This window comes from Microtus pennsylvanicus, chromosome 9 (genome assembly GCF_037038515.1).
Source record: "Microtus pennsylvanicus isolate mMicPen1 chromosome 9, mMicPen1.hap1, whole genome shotgun sequence".
Classification (NCBI taxonomy): domain Eukaryota; kingdom Metazoa; phylum Chordata; class Mammalia; order Rodentia; family Cricetidae; genus Microtus; species Microtus pennsylvanicus.
In genome coordinates this window covers 79,733,884-79,755,899 of record NC_134587.1, presented here as the reverse complement: position 1 = coordinate 79,755,899, position 22,016 = coordinate 79,733,884, and the positions used below count along the sequence as shown (strand labels likewise).

Genomic DNA, 22,016 nt, shown 5'->3' with positions numbered 1-22,016 from the left:
GTCTAGTTATTTTGGATGCATCTATTGGCACATTTTTCACTCAAGAGGAGAATAATTACAGCTTCATGAGAATTACAATGAAGTATTCTGGCATAGTGATCAGGTATTTTTACTTCATTAATGGACATGATTATGAAATGATATATGCTAAATTAAAGAGTTATAGCAAGCAAGATAATACCACTCAGAATAATATTCTCTCAAGAAAAACAAATACCTTTCACAAAAAAGTTGTATGTGAAATGTGTTAGAAAAAGAAGAGCTCAGGGAATGAAGGAAAGAGGAAAGCCATTATAAAACCACAGCAATAAGGAAATAAAACATGTTACGTGTTTACTGTGAACAAGAATTAAATTAAATACAATATATTGACTTATTCTTCTATCTCCATGGATTCTAAATTACTTAGTTATTTGAACATAATGATAATAATGGTTTAACACTGGAAGGAAGAAGGGAGCAAGTGGTGGGATGACAGAAGCTGAGAGAAATCTATTGACACATGAATTTTGTCAAGTATTCTTTAAATGTGAATTTTTCCCAATGCATACCTATTTATTCCCACAGTAGCATTATTTTGAAATTCTAATCATATATAAACCAAGCCTATAGGATAAGCAAATTGTGTTGCTTTTCATAGTTATTTGAATAGAAGGCAGTTAACAAATATTTTTGTTTTGATAACATGTGTAGCATATAATATGAGGTTAAAGTTTACAGAAGTCCTAAGGCATATAAAACACTAAAATTATATTATAGCAAATATTTAAAACTTACTCTAAGTTTTCATTTTGATGTATACAGAAGTAACATAGATAATACGAATACTAAAGTGACTGGTTTTGAATGTTTATTTACTTCAGATTTCATTACTATTATGAAATGTCAAATGGTATTATATTTGGTAGCATTCATAGATTAATGTCAATTAGTGAAATTTATAGGTCTTATTCTTAAATTTAATGATACACATTTAAAATGCTTTTCCTAGATTTCAAATTATATGCCAAGGCCAGGTAGGGAGGCAATGAAGTCAAAAGTAACAGGCAATATAGGGAAATATGTGCAAAAGATCAGACAGACATGGAGTTGACATAACAACCCTGCAGCATAGTAAGAAGCAAGCTTCTACAGATGAGACTCTCTGCTGACCCAAAGAACCGTACGCAATTCCTTTCTGGTTTATGAGGTGTCACAGTGAAGCTGTACCAAACATAACGTCTGACATTAGTGCCCTCTCAAGAAATGTTCACTGCACTGAAAAGTAACGGGATGAATCAACCAGGCCAGAAAGAAACCTGGTTCTAATCCCTAATATAAATGTTCTGCCCATCTTTTGTACATTAATTATATTGAACTTTCTGGGCTCTATTGTTTTTTAATAAATGTAAGATCAACATTTTTGTTGTAGATGATACCGAACAGCACTGGTAAACATCTCTACTCAAAATATCACAACAGTAGTTTCAGTACATACAAACTCCAACTTATAATTGGAGATGGCATTATACAACTAATAAGACCCTCAGAGATCTACCATGAGTATAACCTGAGGCATGAAAGTGATGAATGGCGATAGACATGGACCTATATTCATTCTTCTAATGTTGACATCCAGTTATGCCAGCACCATTTGTTGAAGATGCTTTGTCTGACATGGGGTTGGTGAGGATCCTTTCCTACTCTGCAGGCTGTCGTTTTGTCTTGTTGACCAAGTCCTTTGCTTTATAGAAGCGTCTCAGTTTCAGGAGGTCCCATTTATTTATTGTTGCTCTTAGTGCCTGTGCTACTGGGGTTATGTTTAGGAAGTGATCTCCCGTGCCCATGCATTGAAGGCTACTTCCCACTTTCTCTTCTATCAGATTCAGTGTGATCAGATTTATATTAGGGTCTTTAATCCATTTGGACTTGAGTTTTGTGCATGGCAATAGACATATGGGCAGAACACGAGGAATATTCATAACTCAATTGCAAAGCAGTGACAAAACCTGGATTACATATGACCAACAGCAGCAGTCCTAGGCAATAGCTGACATCTAAATCTTTTTTTAAAAAATATTTATTTATTTATTATGTACACAATATTCTGTCTGAGTATATGCCTGCAGGCCAGCAGAGAGCATCAGATCCCATTACAGATGGTTGTGAGCCACCATGTGGTTGCTGTGAATTGAACTCAGGACCTTTGGAAGAGCAGGCAATGCTCTTAACCTCAGAGTCACCTCTCCAGCCCACTAATGTAGTAATAGGAGCAGCGGGGCTGCATCCTGGCACCTGGCCGCCTTCACAGCTAGCTTTACCCAAAATAATTACACACAATCTGTATTCATTTAAACACTGCTTGGCCCATTAGCTCTGGCCCTTACTGGCTAATTCTGATATCTCGATCAACCCATCTCTAATAAACTGTGTAGCTCTGGTCTTACCGGGAAAGATTCAGCATGTCTGACCTGGCGGCTTGCTTCATCATGTGCGTCTGCTTGGGAGAGCGGAGCATGGCGTCTCCCTGAGGCGTCTGCTTCCGAGAGGAGAGCTGTGGAGTCTGAGCTCACTTCCTCTTCCTCCCAGCGTTCTGTTCTGTTTACTCCTCCCACCTATCTTCTAACCAATGAGGGCCAAGCAGTTTCTTTTTATTTAACCAATGACCTTCCTCCATCACACTAACATCTAAATCATAAAAGGAACAATATATTCGTTTACAGTGGGAGCAATAACCTAAATATAAACTTTACTGCTTTTATGCATTTTTCTTTAAGATGACTATCAACAGAAAGGTTTTGTGCCCCATATAACTATGAGTTGTATAGTTTCCCTTTAGCTACACAGTAATGATCACTTCCGTGATGCTTTCATGCTGTTAAGTGGATCATTAGTGCTTGACTTGTGCAATTACAGAGCATCTTAACAGTGACAAACAAACTCGCAATCAGCTCAGCACTCTCCTCCTGCACTATTAATTCTCTTACATTCCTCATATCATTTACATTGAACTAGAACTTTGTTAATAGTTTCAGCTTTTTAAAGTAGTGTTATTTCACAATTAATATGTCGTAATATGGAGAAAAACACTGTACTACAGATAGCTTTTATGTATAAAGCATTGAAATCAAATGAAAAAGTCAAAACAAATCGCAAATATGATTTTATTTTTATTAAGCTTGTTTTGTCCACTCTAGCTAGACTAGTTTGAAGCTTATGTGATTAAAGACAGAATATGATGTTCAGAACTGACACGTCATCTATCAATTACACGTACTTACTTTATATTACATACTGCTTTATCATGTGTGTGTGCACATGCATGTGTGTGTGTGTTTCAGTGAGAAACCACTCCACACATATAGAGATTTACAAACAAACAACAACAAAAACTAATAATAGCACTTGACTGGTCCTGGCTAATGCACACAGAAAACCAGCCTTAAACTGACAGTTTTACCGGCATATATGGGCTTACACACAAACTATCAATACATCTCTTTCAGGTCCAGGCCCCCGGTTATACTATGGACAACTAAAACAGAGATTGGAGACTGCAAGTCTGCCCATATGGGCTGATGATATTGTCAAAATTACTTCTTAAGCACAGCAGTATAGTTCTTTTCAGATGGTTGTTACCCAGGCTCAGCTTGCCCACCTTGGAGACTTATGATTCTCCTGAGAAAGGCTTAACAATATTTCCAATGCAAGTTTATTTGTAAAGCCATGACAGCCTCAATTTTGTGACTGTAAGTTCCTCCTGCAGCAAGACAGCATGTATAATATACTCTACTGATGGCCCCAAATCACAAGCAGTTATTACCAGTGTCTCTACAAATTTGCACTGGTGAGTGCAAGGGAAACGGGAAGGCAGAGCTTAGAGGACTGGACACCGATTATGAAGAGCGGAGTTCAAACAGAAATCCTACAAACTATCAATGATAAAAGTTCCATAAGAGAAGAAACTTTCCATCTGCATAAAACACTGATATGTGTAATAAATAAAATTAGAATAGAGATAGATCGTGTATACACCTACAATACTTTTCTCTGTAGGATTATTTATAAGACACGATAGTTTCTTTAAAGCAAAGAACTCATCATGATAGATACTTTTAAGTATTATTTAGCTAGTTTTTTCAGAGCATACTAACTTAATAAGATGAAGCTCTATTTTTTTCTTATCCTATTCGCTTTTATTTGGAATCTGAAGGGCTGAAGGAAGCATTGTTTATGAAGCGACTGACATGTGCAACCCCAGTCCCTCACTGCCCCCAGAACCTGTTCCTCTGTTTGCTTGGATTTCTTCTGATGAAGTTCAGCAGTGCCAGGAAACAATGTTTTAGCAGGGGACAAGCACACAACAAATGACTGACACGAGAACTAGCACCGCTCCCAAAGGGCTCCAACCACACCTGAGGGACGGCTCGCACACAGGCACCAAGAGCCAGTGGCTCACAGGAAGAATTAACCTGGCAGGAGAACATTTTCAGCTATGCTTCCTTTGTAGCTCGGCCACTTAACAATTCTGTTGTCTTCACCTCCAATGTGAACTATTTTCCACTAAGTCACTCCGGCACTGTTAAACGTGTGTGCACAGCTGCTCCCCACAGACTTTCCTGGGGGCCTCTAGCTTGTCCGGTTACTCCCTCCTTCATTGCACCGAGAATGAACCTTATGCAGGCCAGTCTCTGGTGAGGGTCTGGCATCGTCTGTTGCATCTTTCCCTCCTTGTTCCATAGCTCTGCTGTTCAGCAGGTCTATACTGCTTTTAAAAAAGTCAAGCACCATACTTTCTCAGACCGACAGGGAACTTTTCCGTTTAACAATCACACAGTGAGTGTAGAATTGGTCATTTTCCTATATATGGCTACAGTTTGTATTATGGGACATTGAGCGATGGCGTGTCCTTAAGCTAGCTGGCATGAGAGCTGCCATTGCAGTTATAACAGCCACAAATACACCTGATCATTCAAAAAACCAGGCTAGGCTGCAAGACTTGACGTCTACAGTCTAGACATATGTTCACGAAATGATTTCTGCCAGGACAGTGAAGTCCAGCATATAGTGCTTCACCTGTTCCCAGGGTTCCACACACTGAGGAAAAGTTACACCCTGATGATGGTCACCTACTATTTCAGATTCCAGAGTTACCAACTGTGGAATACCTAGCATCAATGGTCAGTGTATGATTCTGAAACATCCCTTAGTGGTGCTACATGGAAAGACTGTGCTGTTTATGCTGGGATCTTCTAGAAGGCTAATGTATGAGTTCCTAGTGTCACAAATACAGCAGCCTATGAAAGCAGGAAGACAGCACAAGACATGGCATGTGAACTCAAAATACTCCATGGAATAACAGATAGAAGTACACTGTTGAAAACACCAATTAAATTTTGATAAGTTTGCAATCCACACATTTTAAAACATTTCTCTAAAGTTTATTTATTTATTTATTTATTTTTTGAGATAGGGTTTCTCTGTAGCTTTGAAGCCTGTCCTAGAACTTGCTCCATAGACCAGGCTGGTCTTGAACTCACAGAGACCCGCCTGCCTCTGCCTCCCAAGTGCTGGGATTAAAGGTGTGCACCACCCCTCTCCTTGTAATCAATGTTTTTAAAGGACACTTGTAGCATGGTATGCAAAAGAAAAGTTCATAATTTGTAAATTTATACTTAGATGTATTCTCACTATGTGTTACGCAGATTAAAATATGCAGCAGAAGCCGCTAGAAGACTTCCTGTAGTTCCTCCGCCCAGCATGGAAGCAACTGCTCTTCTAAGGACTAACACACATTAGCTTTTGAGCATCAATAACTAAAATCTAAACACGGATACATCTCTGTGTTAGCCTTATTTTACGTGGTAGAGACGTGACTTTATTGTTACATGTAAAAGCCCTACTCTCTCATCCTGTGGTTTCCTTATTCATTTTTCTGCGAGACTGTTCAGTGGTTGTTAAGGGAATTAAGAATGGAGTTTATTATTATTATTGTACATCTTAAAGTCATACACATGTGTGTAAAGCTACGGTTTAAAAACACATGGCCATGGAGTATGAGTGTGATCGGTATTGCTACCTAATTTCAACCTTCCAGACACAAGCGCTAACATCTTACCTGGTTATCAGTCCTACTTATTTTGGTGAGTGTAGAGAGCACCCAATCACAGTTCTAATAGTTACACAATGGAAACTCACTAAGATGAATTTATTCATGTTAATGGTCGATTGCAAAACTTTTCTTAAAAAAAAAAGAAAAGCCACTTATTAGGCATTTTGGTCTGAGCAACACAGAAGTAACTGATATATGAAATTAGTACCAAGAATGTGTCGTTTCTCTGGTTGTACTGACCACATGACTCTAGGCTCTTGGAGCACATCAGTAAGAATGTGGCAATCTGAAGACATTAAGATAAAGGAACTCATAAAACACTGAGTTTTACCTCAACTAAACAGAAGACACTAGATTTCAGAACACCAGAACACTGATCAAACATAGACTGTAACTGTTCCTGAGGTTCCAGGTGAGAGCAGATTCCATCACGATCTGGACTGGAGGCCAATATGTTACATTTTGTCCAAAAATTTGCCTATGAAATTTGTGTGGGAATAAATTCTAAAGTAGCAGACAAATGGACTTGCAGCGCTCAAGCTTTAGAATGGTTATTTAAAAGCAAAACAAAAACCTGGGAGCAAAAAATCGGAGCAGAGAAATGTAAGATACATAAAATCTGATAGGAGTGCATTTTATATCAGAGGCAAAATAGTACAGGAAATAAAGCATCTGTAAACCCGATGTAAGGGAAACTCCCAAGAGTCTACAAGGATGGCCCCAACTATGACTCCTGGCAGCAAAGGAGGCATGATCTGAACTGGCCATCCCCTGTGATCAGATTGGTGACCACCATAAATGTCAGCAGGGAGCCTTCATCCAGCAACTGATTGGAGGCAGATTCAGAGACTCAAAGCCAAACACTGGACCAAACTAGAAGAGTCCAGCTGAGAAGAGGGAGAAAGGACAGCATAGAAAACCTCACAGAAATGGCTAGACTACCTCATGGGAATTCAGAGTGTGAACCAACAAGCAGGGATCCCTTAGGGAACCACTTAGGTCCTGTGCATACACGTGTCAGTGGTGTAGCTTGATCTATATATACGTGGGACTCCCGGCAAAGGGAGCAGGAGCTATCCTAGGTGCTTTGACTGGCTCTTGTGCATCTATTTCTCATGCTAGATTGCCTTGCCCAGCCTGAATACAGAGGGGAGGCACTTGATCATGAGACAGTTTGATATGCCATGCTTTGCTGGTACCCATGGGAGGTTTGCCCCTTTTAAAGTGAATACAGAAGAGGGGAGGGAAGGTAAGCTGTGGTCAGAATGAAAAATAAATAAATTAAAATTTAAGAAAGCATCTGTAATCTTTAAAGAGTAAAAGTAACATCAGTAAGGAGAAACTATGCTGTCTACAATAGGGCAGGAAGAAAAGCATCCTGAAGGCAAAACTCCATCCACTGAAAAAGCCAGGGTATAAAATGAAAAATCCATTTCAAAGACTTTCTTCATAAAGAAGGACAGCGGGCTGCTCTACTATCAGGGCCACTCAGGCAAGTGTCTTCCTGCTACGCCGCATAAGCACAGAGAGGACATAAAAACTAGGGCCCAAGGAAGCCTAGATACTTGTGCAGATGGGAACAGAACCTGGCATTGTTTATGTATGTTGGTTTTGCTGTACAGGATTTACAGGACTGGGAGGTTTGCACCTAGGTTTCCGAGATAAGCTGACGACATTCCAGGTGGAAAAGTCCTTCATGAATCAGTGCACGGAGATGTGAGCCCAAGACAGAACGGAGAACGCAGCATGGCAGAGATGCCAGACATATGAGAAGCCAGCCAAAGTGGATGGCCCAAGAGAAAAAAACACACATGAACTGAAAGCAATAGGGCCATAAATCTGAGGATGCCCAAGCTAGTGACACTTCACATGGCTTGACGGACAGATTTAATGTTAGCCTGCTAGTTTTCAGTTGTTTAAATTCTCCCATTTGGAATTGGAAAATTTACTCTGAGACATTGTATTTTACTTTTTTTATGTTTTTAAATTTGGCTGGGGCACACATCTAAGAGATTTTCTTGAATGTTCGTAGAAACGTGGTACTTCTAAATAGTCCAGGAAGTAAACCACCAGGGACTGCTGGTATTGAATGAATGCATCTTATGTTTAGAGACAATCATAAGACTCTGCATGGCAGAGGATGAGCACCATGCTTAGATGTCTGCCATAGACTCATGCTTTGAGCATGTATTTCCCAATTAGTGGCAGTCTCTTGAGAGGCTATTGATTTTTAACATGTGAGTGGTTTGCTGGAAGACATCAGGTCACAAGAAATAAGGTCACAAGGACCTTTGAGAGGTCCAAGTGCCCCTACTCTAGGGCCTACTTTCTCTGTTTCCAGGTCTGCTGTAGTGCACACAGACTCTGCCTGATGTTCCTGCTCTCATGGATTAGCATACCCTCAGATTGTGAGCCAAAGTACATATATGTCTTCCTTGAGATGCTTCTGCTGGGTGCTCTGGTGACAGCAGTACAACAGGAACCATAACTGGCTCCACATTGAAACGTTTACTCATGAGATCAAGAGTGAGCGCTGTGGAAAGATAACTGATCACAGGAATGGGTGGGATGAGGAGATAACTGATAGCAGTCTGCTGACCTGAATGGCATCCCTATGTAATCCAGTAAAAATCCTTCTATTTTTCCAAAAGGACAAAAAAGAAAATGAGAAAATAAAGCATATCTCTAAATATTTTTAAAACTCAGAAACAATATTAAACGTGCAGGGGGGGAAAGTGGATATGTAAATCTATTACAGTATTTCCTTCCCATCTAAATAAAGGGAATCTAACAGGCCAAGTCATATGAATTTGTAAGCTATTACTTATATAAATTCCACTACTTATTTTTAATAATTCATAAGTTTTTACAAGGTTTTCAACTCTACTTTTAAGTAGTAAAGGTTTCTTAATACTCTAATATGATGTCAGAATTCTTAATGATATTTAAATTAACTTCTGAAGGTTAAACTTATTACTAATGGGACACTAGATACTTGTTTAATTTTTCTTATGTTGTATTTCATGTTGCTGTCACAGTAATTTGCAAACCTGTAGAATACTGTAAGTATATGTGTGCATTCTGGAGTGGAGACAGTAATGTTTAGGATGATAACATCAAAAAAGTCTTTATACTACGTAATACATATTATATGTTTATGCATGTGTGTGTATATGGGGCCGAAGTAGTAAATGAAAAAATGTGTGGTTTTATGAAGAAAACCTGCTCTTACTTGAGGATAATCATAGCTTCATTTAAGAGGGATCTTGTTTATAGTATCGATTGATAGAAAACAAACTTACCACTTGTCCATTGTGTGGGTTCTTATGAGCATATGGAGGTCCACGGATATGATTCCACATCTGGCCAGACGTCATAGCAAAGACTATACACTGAAAACCAGGGTACAATATTTCAATACATAAGCCAGGGAATGGCAGAATAATGCATTTAAAAAGTAACACTCACCATTAAACTACCATTTAAGAATCATGTTTCAGCACACACAGTAAAAAAAAAATCATTTACTATAAGATTCTGAGAATTACTTTCTGCATCTTCAATTCCACAGCTATGAACCTGACTAATTTTCCCCGAGAGATACGGTGATGGCTAAATGACAGAACATGTTATGCCCCTGGCAGAGTGACAACCTGAGAGCCCTTGTGAAGCTGCCAGTCCAAAGAACAGCTGAGACAGGAGGCAGAGATAAAGAGCATGAGCCTCTCCATCTCCTAAACTTCCGTTGCATGCTGGCTGGGGGGCTGTCCAAAGCTGATGTTTTTGGGTTACCATAGCTCCACCCCCACTACTACTTAGCTGCTTTTGGCAAAGTGCCCACAACAAATCTAAATCTGTACAGATGGAAGAAGCTATGAAAACATACATTCAAGAAGAACTCCTAGAGATTATTTTTATACCTGTTGGCTCTATGCCAGAAACGTTTATTTGGAATATATTCTTGACAGTAACAAAGCGTTATTGGGGGGGGGCGGTTAATGAACAAGAAGTAACAGATTGGTCATGATAATTTATAGGTATGTGACTAATACCAAAATACTATTTTAAAAATTCATAAACTCAAAAACACCTCTAGAACAAAATGTGTGCCTGGGGTCAGAATGTTCCCTTTGGCCCTGTGATCTGACCTATCACTCTGCAGTTCAGCGGCCATCTCTGGAACTGACCTGTCTCGATGAGGTTAAATATAGCAATAAACAACTAGCCAGGTTTGTGCGGTTTGTTCGTTTTTTGTTTTGTTTTTAAAAAGAGGACACGAAGAAGAGCAGGATGTGGCACATCTTTAGAGGACAGAAAAACTCAGAGAACTAAGATGATTATGTGCGATAACTGCTTTTTGAACCAGAGTTTCAACAGAAAATGGAAAACTAGTTTAGAGATGTTAACTCTATCTTCTATTCGCCTTGCTGAAAGTAACTCTGAAATTAATTTGGTCTTCTTAGAAGCCAGAACTGACATGGGCAGAGTTGAGTAAGACATTTTCTGAAGCCAGATATTTATAAATATTTGTACAAAACTTAAGACTGTATATTAGAATACCAGTTCTACTATAGGTAGAAAACATATTTAACCATCTAAAACTACAGTTTATGATGAAATTATGTGAGGAAAATAAATTCTATATTTAATTCACATATTAGTGCCAGTGATTAGAGAGACTGGTGAGTTAAAATTTTGTGCTAAAGACATACAGTTCAGGTGAAAGGTATTTAGAAATCCCACAGAGATATAGTAGTGAAAAACACATTTAGAGTAGAATGGCTGACCTCTGCTACTGTCATAGACAGCCAAAGATACCAGAATCCTACTGGTTTGGGGCAAGGCCTTCAAAAGAACTAAATCTGCAAGTGAAACTACCCTGATGCACCTTGCCTTCTTGTACTGACTGCTTTGTTAATCCTACTTCCAGACATGGCCAAGGTTAGACTTCATGAAGAGACAGTACTTGCACTATGGAGAACAGTTTCGAGAAATTAGTAGGAAGAAATAATAGTGGCCTCTCCCCATGGTACTGATAAGACCTGACAGAAGGACAATCATATAAGAGGTGGAAACAGTGGGCCTTGACAGTTTATTGACATGATAGAAAACATACTCAAAGCTAAAACTAAGAACCCAGGTATCTGGCTTCTTCTTTATCTTTGAGGCAGAGTCTCGTAGTCGATGTATAAGCTCTGTTTGCATGAAAATAACTGCGTGGTCCAATCTGACTTGTGAGCTACAGTTTCCACCTCCTGGGGTCTAGGATTACCATGAACAAAATGTATGGGTAGGTTACTGGTTTCTGACTAGAGCAATAGGGTAATTTAAAGAGCTATGTAGAGATACTCAGAATGAGGTTTAGGCATGCAAGAGTAAATAAGGAGAAAGAAAAACTTGGAATTCAGTTTAAAAGAGTAAATACAATATGCCCATTTTGAGGAGCTGAAACAATGGCTCTGCAGCTAAGATCAACAGGCACTCACATATACACATAAAATCAAATCTTTAGAAAATTCATTTCCAAATGCACTACACATTATATAACAGCAGAAGTAAAGGAAAAGATGACTAGAGATGACTATGAGAAGAAATTGAATTTCTCAAAAACACAAGGTACGGTGAGATTAAAATAAAGTCTAAGAAGAACCCCAGAAGGTGACTCAGAAATACAAGTCATCACAGACGTTGGAACCTGCTGTGGAATAATCCTTCTGTATGCTGTGAATATGTATTACTCTCATTGGTTAATAAAACAATAATAGGCCAACAGCAAGGCAGGAAGTATAGGACAGCCAGAAAGAGAGAACTCTGGGAGAAGGGAAGAGTCAAAGGAGCAGCCAGCAGATGCAGAGGGAGAATGCGATAGATGTACTATGCTAATAAATGTATCATTACTTGGCAGAGCACAATTAAAAAATATGGATTAATTTAAAATACGAGAGCTAGTTAGTAATAAGTCTGAGCTAATGACCGAACACTTGTAATCAATATTAAGCCTCTGAGTAATTATTTGAGAGTGGCTGTGGGACAGAAAAACTCGATCAACAGGAACCCAGAGGTCTGATGTAGTTGGGAAATGCTACATAAATAGCAGGCAAACACAGTATTTTAAAAAATGAGGTCATAGTGGTCTGCAAACATCATAGTGGGGAGGGGGGGATCAAATATAAAACAACCTGACAAGTCTCAACATGGAAGTAGAAGGTATTTACCTGGGACATTTATATCAATCACCTCTCCAATACTCAGGACACATCACCATAAAGGGGTCAGAAAGAACACAAGAGCTCAAGGACAGGAAGGAGTGCTGTGAACAGCTGTGTGCTGGACACGACAGGATGTTGTACCAATGAACACAAGAGCATGGCTGCATGCACAAGACCTACATCCTCTGGGCCTATCAACAGCCCATCATAGGATTTTAGAAAGGAAGCTATTATTATACTCCGGCCGGCTGCACTGCTAGAGAATTAGTTACAAAGAGAAGATTTTACAATGATACTGAAGGAAGTGAGGGTTGTTAGAGTACTACTATTGATAAGTAAGAAGGGGGACAATCTAGCACATGAACAAGAGGTGTGAGCCTCACGTAGGAGTTGAATTTGTTCAGTGTTGACAGTAGTCCAAGACACAGGAGGTTCATCTATCAAACAGGGTGCTACAAGGGAGTCTGGGAATTTACATCAGGTAAAAACAAATCTTCAAAAAAACCCCAAATCTTCATTTGCAATCATAACAAAAATGCATAATCATTGTCAGCTGTGCATTTGAGTGCCAGATCAAAACCATTTTTGTGGCATGTGAACTACATTCAATAAAACAAATATAGAATTTTTCCTAAGATTTCCATGTTATAGAGTTTAGCCAATATTTGAAAATAAAGAATTACTGCTAAATTATGATACTGACACCATGATACTGTAAAATATTAACATAGCAATAGATACAAATATAAACACATTTTGCTCGTGCTCAAGAGAAAATGACCAAATTTTCTTAAATATAGATTAAGCAACAACACAATCTATGGTAGGTTACTTAAATTTTGCAAATTTCCTTTAGTTAATTATATACTCAGGTCCAGAAACTGGAATAAGAAACATAAAGGACCCTTAAGGAAAGCATGCTCTGCTGAGCCAGCTGAGGCAGTGACAGACATACTTCCGGAAATCTAGGACTCACAAAGTTCGGGCAATTTTCACAGGACACAAGAAAATCCTGAATGAACAATCTTCTAAAATTCATGGCTTGCTAAGTTTATCCCAACCAGCCTTTAAATGTGTCATGTTTTTCTCTTTGGCCTTAACTGCTAAAATATCACCATCTCAGTATACTCCTTAATGTGGATATTTTGGGGGGGGGGTTCCATTAATATAAGTGAGACTTTTATTAAATATAATATTCAGAAAACGCGTGATTCATGAGGACACAGTCTCTATGAACCATCACAACGAACAAGAACACAGTGCTAGTCTTTCGTCTTCTTTAAATATTTGGTTACCTGCCCTACTCTTATTGACTTGGTGAAGTTCTTTATACTTGTGAATACAGGTTTATTTTATTTTTTTTTTAAATACACAGAGAGCAAGTGAGACTTAGCAAAAGGATGCTATTCCCTTCATTATATTAGCGTCACATAGCAAACAGTTCTGAACTTTAATAAAGCTCATTTATTTATTCTATTACATTTCATCTTTTGTTCTAGGATATTCTTTTCTAACAATGCATACCTACACCTTCTGTTGAAAAACATTACACTCTCTAATAGATTGATAATTTAGTTTGCTGTCTTATACCAGGTTGTAGGTGAGAGATATGTTCATGTTTTTGGCACTTCCACTGCATTGTAAAACCTATTTGTCTCAAAATGCATGATTGTATAACCTTGAACATGTTTTTAGACAACTGTGTTCTGTGTATCTTGCTGTGAAATGAAGAAAATTTTACTAAGAATATACAGTTTATGTTGGTTTTTAAGTAGCATTTTTCAATCATTCTAGCTTTACTTTTATGTAATTATGCTTATTCTATTCTTTGCTCTTTGCATTTTCAGCAATATTAGTATCTCTTGTCAACTGTCACAAATATTCCCACAGTAAAAAACACATATTGTTACAGTGTGGAATCATCCAATTTGTGATTATATTCTACCTTTGCTTAAGTTCCTTTTCTTAAAATAATCTTTTAATAACAATCTTGGTATAGTTTACTTACCTTTTATTGGACTGACATGGGAGTGCTTCTGACAGTCTGACAATGTGTGATTTCTTTAAAACTTTCTTTTATTTGGTTAAAGCATCTGAATATTTTATATTGCTAATTTATGTATATTGAGTATATCAACCTTGCTGAATTACTCACTAGCTCTTGTATTTCTATCCATTCTCATTCATATTCTCTTCCCCCTCCATTTATGCACATCCAGAGCCCACGATAAAACTTCCAATAAGAGGCATCTTATTCTTCATCTCAGAGATGTCAAAATTTGTGAATTAAGATGTTCAGAGAATGTTTCATTGTCAGATTGACTGATCCCTTCCTACCCATCTTTCATTTACTTTTATGCCAAATGGTGCTAAATCTAGCAAATGCTCATATACATAAGATCATGATTCTTTCTTCATGTTAGTGTAGAAAATTTTATTAAATTTTTATATTAAAGTGGCCTTCTATTATTGAAATAAAAATATAACTCACATTACTGTTTTAATGATAAAAATCAAAATTTTGTTGAAAATATTTCCATTTATATTCATGAGAACTGACTTAATATTTTATTTTTAAATAACTAAAAAAGCAATTATTTTATTTCAGAAACCTAAGAAAATTTCTATTCTTATTGATCTAAGTATTTATATGATAAGACTATTACTTCTTAATTGTTTTGGGCGAATTAGCTATCTATTATATGAAGGTGTTAAGAATGGACTCAATAGCATATAATGCAGATATTCTCTCTCTCATGTCTCGATTTGGTTTGCTAAATTTACTCAAGTTTCTTAATAATTACCAATTACAATGTTGAAATGTGATCCCTTAATTAACAAGGTATCTACTGAATCATGGCTAGGCTACGACCCTGACAAAGTTCAAATCTATGTGCTATCATGTCTTGAACAGACAGAAACTGGATCCCAAACTGGAAGTGTCACATCATAGTATTAAAAAAAGAATCTTTAAGGCATTGAAGAAAGAAATTGAGGAGGATACCAGAAAATGGAAGGACCTCCCTTGCTCTTGGATTGGGAGGATCAACATAGTAAAAATGGCAATTCTACCAAAGGCAATTTATAGATTCAATGCAATCCCCATCAAGGTCCCATCAAAATTCTTCACACATCTTGAGAGGACAATAATCAACTTTATATGGAAAAACAAAAAACCCAGGATAGCCAAAACAATCCTATACAATAAAGGATTGTCTGGAGGCATTACCATCCCTGACTTCAAACTCTATTACAGAGCTACAGTAATGAAAACAGTGTGGTACTGGCATAAAAAACAGAGAAGTCGACCAATGGAATCATATAGAAGACCCGAATTTTAACCCACAAACCTATGAACACCTCATTTTCGATAAAGGAGCTAAAAGTATACAATGGAAGAAAGAAAGCATCTTCAACAAATGGTGCTGGCATAACTAGATGTCAACCTGTAGAAGAATGAAAATAGACCCATATCTATCACCATGCACAAAACTCAAGTCCAAATGGATTAAAGACCTCACTATCAGTCAGAACACATTGAGCCTGATAGAAGAGAAAGTGGGAAGTACCCTACAACAGATGGGCACAGGAGATCGCTTCCTATGTGTAACCCCAGCAGCACAGACATTAAGGGCAACATTGAATAAATGGGACCTACTAAAACTGAGAAGCTTCTGTAAAGCAAAGGACACTGTCACTAAGACAAAAAGGCAACCTACTGACTGGGAGAAGATCTTCACCAACCCCGCAACAGACAAAGGTCTGATCTCCAAAATATATAGAGATCTCAGGAAACTAGACTTTAAAATGCTAATTAACCCAATTAAAAAATGGGGCACTGAACTGAACAGAGAATTCTCAACAGAAGAACTTCAAATGGCCAAAAGACACTTAAGGTCATGCTCAACCTCCTTAGCAATCAGGGAAATGCAAATCAAAACAACTTTGAGATATCATCTTACACCTGTCAGAAAGGCTAAAATAAAAAACTCCAATGATAGCATTTGCTGGAGAGGCTGTGGAGGAAGGGGTACCCTCATCCATTGCTGGTGGGAATGCAATCTTGTACAACCACTTTGGAAATCAGTGTTTCAGTTTCTCAGGAAATTCGGGATCAACCTACCCCTGGACCCTGCAATACCACTCTTGGGAATATACCCAAGAGATGCCCTATCATATGACAAGAGCATTTGTTCAACTATGTTCATAGCAGTATTATTTGTAATAGCCAGAACCTGGAAACAACCTAGATGCCCTTCAATGGAAGAATGGATGAAGAAAGTGTGGAATATATACACATTAGAGTACTATGCTGCAGTAAAAAACAATGACTTCTTGAATTTTGCATGCAAATGGATGGAAATAGAATACACTATCCTGAGTGAGGTAACCCAGGCCCAAAAAGATGAACATGGGTTGTATTCACTCATAATTGGTTTCTAGCCATAAATAAGGGTCACGGAGTCTACAATTTGTGAACCTAAAGAAGTTAAGTAAGAAGAACCTTCATCTGGTGACGGATGGAGATAGAGACAGAGACCCACACTGGAGCACTGGACTGAGCTCCCAAGGTCCCAATGAGGAGCAGAAGGAGGGAGAACATGAGCAAAAAAGTTGGGATCACGAGGGGTGCACCCACCCACTGAGACAGTGGAGCTGATCTATTGGGAGCTCACCAAGGCCAGCTGGACTGTGACTGAAAAAGCATGGGATACAACCAGACTCTCTGAACATGGCGAACAATGAGGGCAGATGAGAAGCCAAGGACAATGGCAAGGGGTTTTGATCCTACTCAATGTGCTGGCTTTGTGGGAGCCTAGCCAGTTTGGATGCTCACCTTCCTAGATATGGACGGAGGGGGGAGGACCTAGGACTTACCACAGGGCAGGGAACCCTGACTGCTCTTTGGACTGGAGAGGGAGGGGGAGAGGAGTGGGGGAAGGGGAAGAAGTGTGGGAGGAGGGGGAGAAGGGTGGGAGGAGGGGGAGGGAAATGGGAGGCTGGGAGGAGGCGGAAACTTGTTTTTTTTTTCCTTTTCTCAATAAAAAAAAAGGGAAAAAAAAGAATCTACCTTGCATCTGGGGTTCTAAAAGTATTTTGTCCTTGGTAAATATGTTAAGACACTATATGCCTGAAGTGTTTGCTAAATTATTTCCTGAATTTTTTTGTTTCTCTACAAAACCAGATACTTGGGTATTTAAAATATAACTTTTTAAACACTGGATGAAGACCAAAAGTTGGGCTAAAACGGACACACTGTAAACAGCAACAATAAGAGTCACTCGGAGAATGCTGCTCATTCAAGGAGTAGCTTCAAAGGCTATTCCACTGGGAATTATTTCAGGCTCCTCAGGCTGGACCTTAATCCAGTCTAAAAGAAGTTCTATTTGGAAAACTAAGATTTGAGCATGCTATCAAAGCTCAATATAAAGCACAGCATGAGTACACACCCTACCTGACCTTCCTCACTGTACAAGGAGGATTCTGAAGGCAGGCTTTGTGTGCCGCTTTATCATGGCTCATCTTTGTGTCACCCTAAGTTCTTGAAAGTTCTCAGTACAAGGCAAATTTTCAGACTCTCTTGGTATTCAATAAACACCTGAACAAAGGAAAGGTAAACTCACAACTGTTATTCTGAAACTGATCTAAATAAGGTAGCAGAAGAAGGAAAACTTAAAATGTACTAACTCCTCAACTGGAGTCTAATAACATAGTTAGTAAAAATAACCATGTGTTCAAATCTAAACTGTCTGTTCGCTTTGCTTCCACTCTTTCAACAAACCCTTCCAGCACTGTCGTGCGCGCTCCCAAGTCTACAAAGACATACTTCTATCTCACAGTTACAAGGGATACTGACCTTTTGTCCTTGTAAACCTGGCAAGCATTCAACAGAACTCAATATATTGTGCCAACCCTCTCACAAAGAGAAGTTTCTAGAACCCTGTGATAAACAAAGAGTGCTGCTCCTAACATGTACGTTTATGCTTTCCAAAATGGGCTACTCAGCTCTGGAGGCTCTCCAAGTCCAAGCATGGTCCACGGCACTATACATTTAACAACTCAAAGCAATGGGCTTTCATAAGATCACTTGCTGAAACTGGTTTACATTTCAAATACTTAAAAAGATGAATAAAATAACAAAACACACTTTATCATTTCTCACTTCTGTAGCTGTTTCATAGATATATCTACTTAGCATCAGAGACAAACTTTAAAACAAGTTTTTTTTATCTTCTTATACAAAATTTATGGAAGACTGCAAGTATTTTCAGGCCTTGGAATTAATCAAATACTAGCTGTTAATGAAAAAAATTCAAATATAGTTACAGTTCTATATCAGTGAATTACACATGTAAATTCAATTCATCAGAAATCAGAAACGATTTTAGGAAATTTTGACTACTCTGAAACATGTAGACATATGTTTTCCATGGTATTTGTCCGTACATGGTAAAACGTGATAAGCATTTACATGGTACTTATTAACCTATAAATGATTCTAATGTAGACATTTACAGGACATTGAGCATCTGCAGACTGTGCTATCTAGATGCCTCCCATATAAAGTCTTTTATAGGTACGAAACAATGTAAGTATTCAGAATTCTAAGTAAGATTATATGATTTTATTATTACATATGCTTAAAATAAAACAATGCAACTGCTATTCCCAGCGATTACACGGATCTTCTCCTACATACAGCCTTCCTCTACCATCCGTTCGTTTCAGCGACCAACTCCTTCAGACAATCTCCCATATTCCACTCCAGCTGGCAGATTTGCAGAGCACCTATTGTGCCCTTCCTTCCTCTCTGCTCCTATTCCCAAGAGATGTCACAGATCTATCTCATTAACAGCCTTTCTCTAACACCCCATCCTATGTCTCAGCTACTCCCACAGACACTTCCTGAAAACACTTCTGCCATGCTGGCTAGGGAATCAGGTGGGCTATTTTACCTCTCCCTCTTCGCTGCCATTTCCATTCCTGGAGTCTTAACTCCATCCTTGTAGCAGACTACCTTTTGCTAATTCCTCTCTGCTCCTATTCCCAAAGGTCTACACAGGTCCTGGTCTCACACCAAGCTTTCTTCCCTCTACTCTTCAACACCATCCCTCTTCTAGGTCATCCCCACTTCTCAATGTTAGCTTCCAATACCTAGAAAGACATTAAGACCCCTCGTGGCCACACCGAGCAGGATCACAGAAGCAATACACAGTCACCACACTCTAAGAACCAGAGAGGGCAACAGAAACCAAGGAACAAAACACACACTTAGCAAACACAAGACCAGATAGCAATACCTACAATTATAATTAACCCAAATCCAGATGCCTAGACACCAACATAAAAATATATTTAATAATAACACCAGGACAATATATTGCTAAATGAAATGAAAAATTTAGAAACATGATGAGGAACCTCAGAGGCGAGCTTCTCCAACAAAGCTCAAGGTACAGAATAGAGATAGAAGAATGGATACCCCGGTTAAAGAAAATTTTACTTTAAAAAAATCCAGACACAAAAAACAGGAAATCTAGGAAACTATGAAAAGACCATTTGAGAATAATAGGAATAGTGAAGAAGAGGAAGAAACCTAGGTAAAGACAGAAAATTCCAAGACAGCCAGGGCTATACAGAGAAACCTGTCTTGAAAATCTAAAATTAATTAATTAGTTAATTAATTAATTAATTTAAATGCATAAGGGAGGAGATTTTTTCTACCCTCTGTGAAATCAGAGCCACTCAATATCTTTGAATGTTTATTCCAACAAATCACAATGTGTTTAAGGCTTAAGGGCCTTTCCTGAATGTGAAAATTGTCTGGGAATTTATACTAATCGTCAGTCTTTAAGCTTCTCATAAAATCTAAGTAATTAAACTGATATAATTTCTTTGAGGCGGGAGAAACATTAGGGTGTGAGAATCTACTAGCACAGCTCATCAGTAGGAGCAGACAGAAAGAACTTCTATCCCACTGTGATTTACTGCGATAATAAGGCTGGCTTATTAGACTTTTAATGATGTCTTATCTTTCATGTTTTTAATTGCAGATCCTTGGGATGTTTTCTCTTGTGTTTGAAATGAATATCACTATTCACCGCACTAATATTGCTTAGGTTAGAATGACAGTAATCTGAAAAACTAGAGGTGTCATGCAGCTCTGCACTATGCACTACAAACGACACAATTTTAACCCATTCTCGTATTTCAAGCAACACCGCTTTTGGAAAATTACAATCTTTACATTTGTTCTACGTTCCTTGAAATTATATACTACTATAACTCAGAATTGTATTCAATCATTCTATAACAACACCATAAATCAGGAAACGATTAATCCTCCAACTACAAGGAAAGTAGAATAAACGGAGAATGAACCAATGACCTGGGTTCGGTTCCAGGGAACCATTGTTGCCTTCAATAAATAGAAAGTATTTAAGAATAATTTTGTCTTCTACTCAAGAAGCTTATGAGACAGTAAAATCTACCTGTCTCACTTTTGTAATATAACTTAGAACCTAGGAAGCTATGAAATATGTATGTGTTAATACCTCCAGAGCTCATTTCCTCTTTGCCAGGAAGTTCAAATCTTTCTGTCCATTCTATATAAAAATCATGATGAATAATTTCCTCCTGTTTGCAATATACAGTATATTCTTATTCGAGTCATGAACCAAAAGCATAAAGTAAGTACAGTAGTAAATATAAATTTACCCTTACAGGACAGTGTACTCAGTGGTAAGGAGTTATAACACTAATTAATTTCTTGGGAAGCATGTTTTTAAAGATCATCTATAAAACATACACCTAGTAGTACCCAGACTTATTTCTTTTTCCTAGAAAATAGCACAGGGTAAGAGGCTGTTTCCAGACAGAATTTCTTTTTGTTACAGCTCTGGCTTTTTCTAGAACTCACTGTACTTTGATCAGGCTGGCCTTTAACAGAGATCCACCTGCCTTTGTCTCCTAAGTGCTGGCATTAAAGGTGTGCGCTACAATCTAAGGGTGTGAGAGTTTAATCTCTATATTAAAGAAAGGAAGAGATATAAAAATGTAGGCAGTTTACTTTTTTAAGATCAATTCATCATCATGATAGAACTGAAAATGTATTGTCTGAAAACGTCTGTTCTAGAATTCTGTTAGTGACTTCAAAATGGCTCTTATGGAGAGTGGTTCACATGCCAAGATTCCCTTGTCAGGTACGTATTTTTAAATGTTAGAATATAGTCTTCTATGCCAAGGTAACTAGTTCGTAAGGTTTCAAAGTAAAACTCAACAAAACTATGCATGTGATACAGATGTGTCCAGTGGACTAATAACCGAGATAAAAATAAAAAAAAATGTTCCTGATTTTAGACACAGCCAGCTTTCTCAGTAGAGAATACAGGTAATTTGGTTCAAATTCCAGTTCAGAGAGTTTCCAGCTGCATAAACTGTAGCAAGTTGATTTTAATTGACTCTTTGTTTTCCTGTAAAATAATAATATAAACTTCTTTGCATAATTCCTGCAACACACATAAATTCAATAAATAATAATATTTATCATTATTACCATCTGATACGCTATGAGAGTTCAGAGAAGAACACTGACCACTATTTATCCTTTTTGTTTGAAACAGAGGCCAGATTTGATATGATATTCTTTAAGTACTAGTGAATTGGAAAATTTCAACTGTTGGGTGAGACTGTTTGTTTATTCCCGGCTGCCAAGA

General features: G+C 38.0%; 1 protein-coding gene across 2 annotated transcripts in view; it reads right to left on the bottom strand.

The window, feature by feature from the left end:
- Tusc3 (tumor suppressor candidate 3) overlaps positions 1-22,016 on the bottom strand; it is a 146,979-nt gene that overhangs the window by 35,059 nt on the left and 89,904 nt on the right. Inside the window, exon 6 of one of the 2 annotated variants that reach the window (XM_075986549.1) lies at positions 9,394-9,483. The exons of the other annotated variant lie outside the window; for it this stretch is intronic. Within the exon in view, the coding sequence (XP_075842664.1) occupies positions 9,394-9,483 (90 nt within the window). The remainder of the gene's footprint in view (positions 1-9,393; positions 9,484-22,016) is intronic. 2 annotated transcript variants of the gene reach the window in all.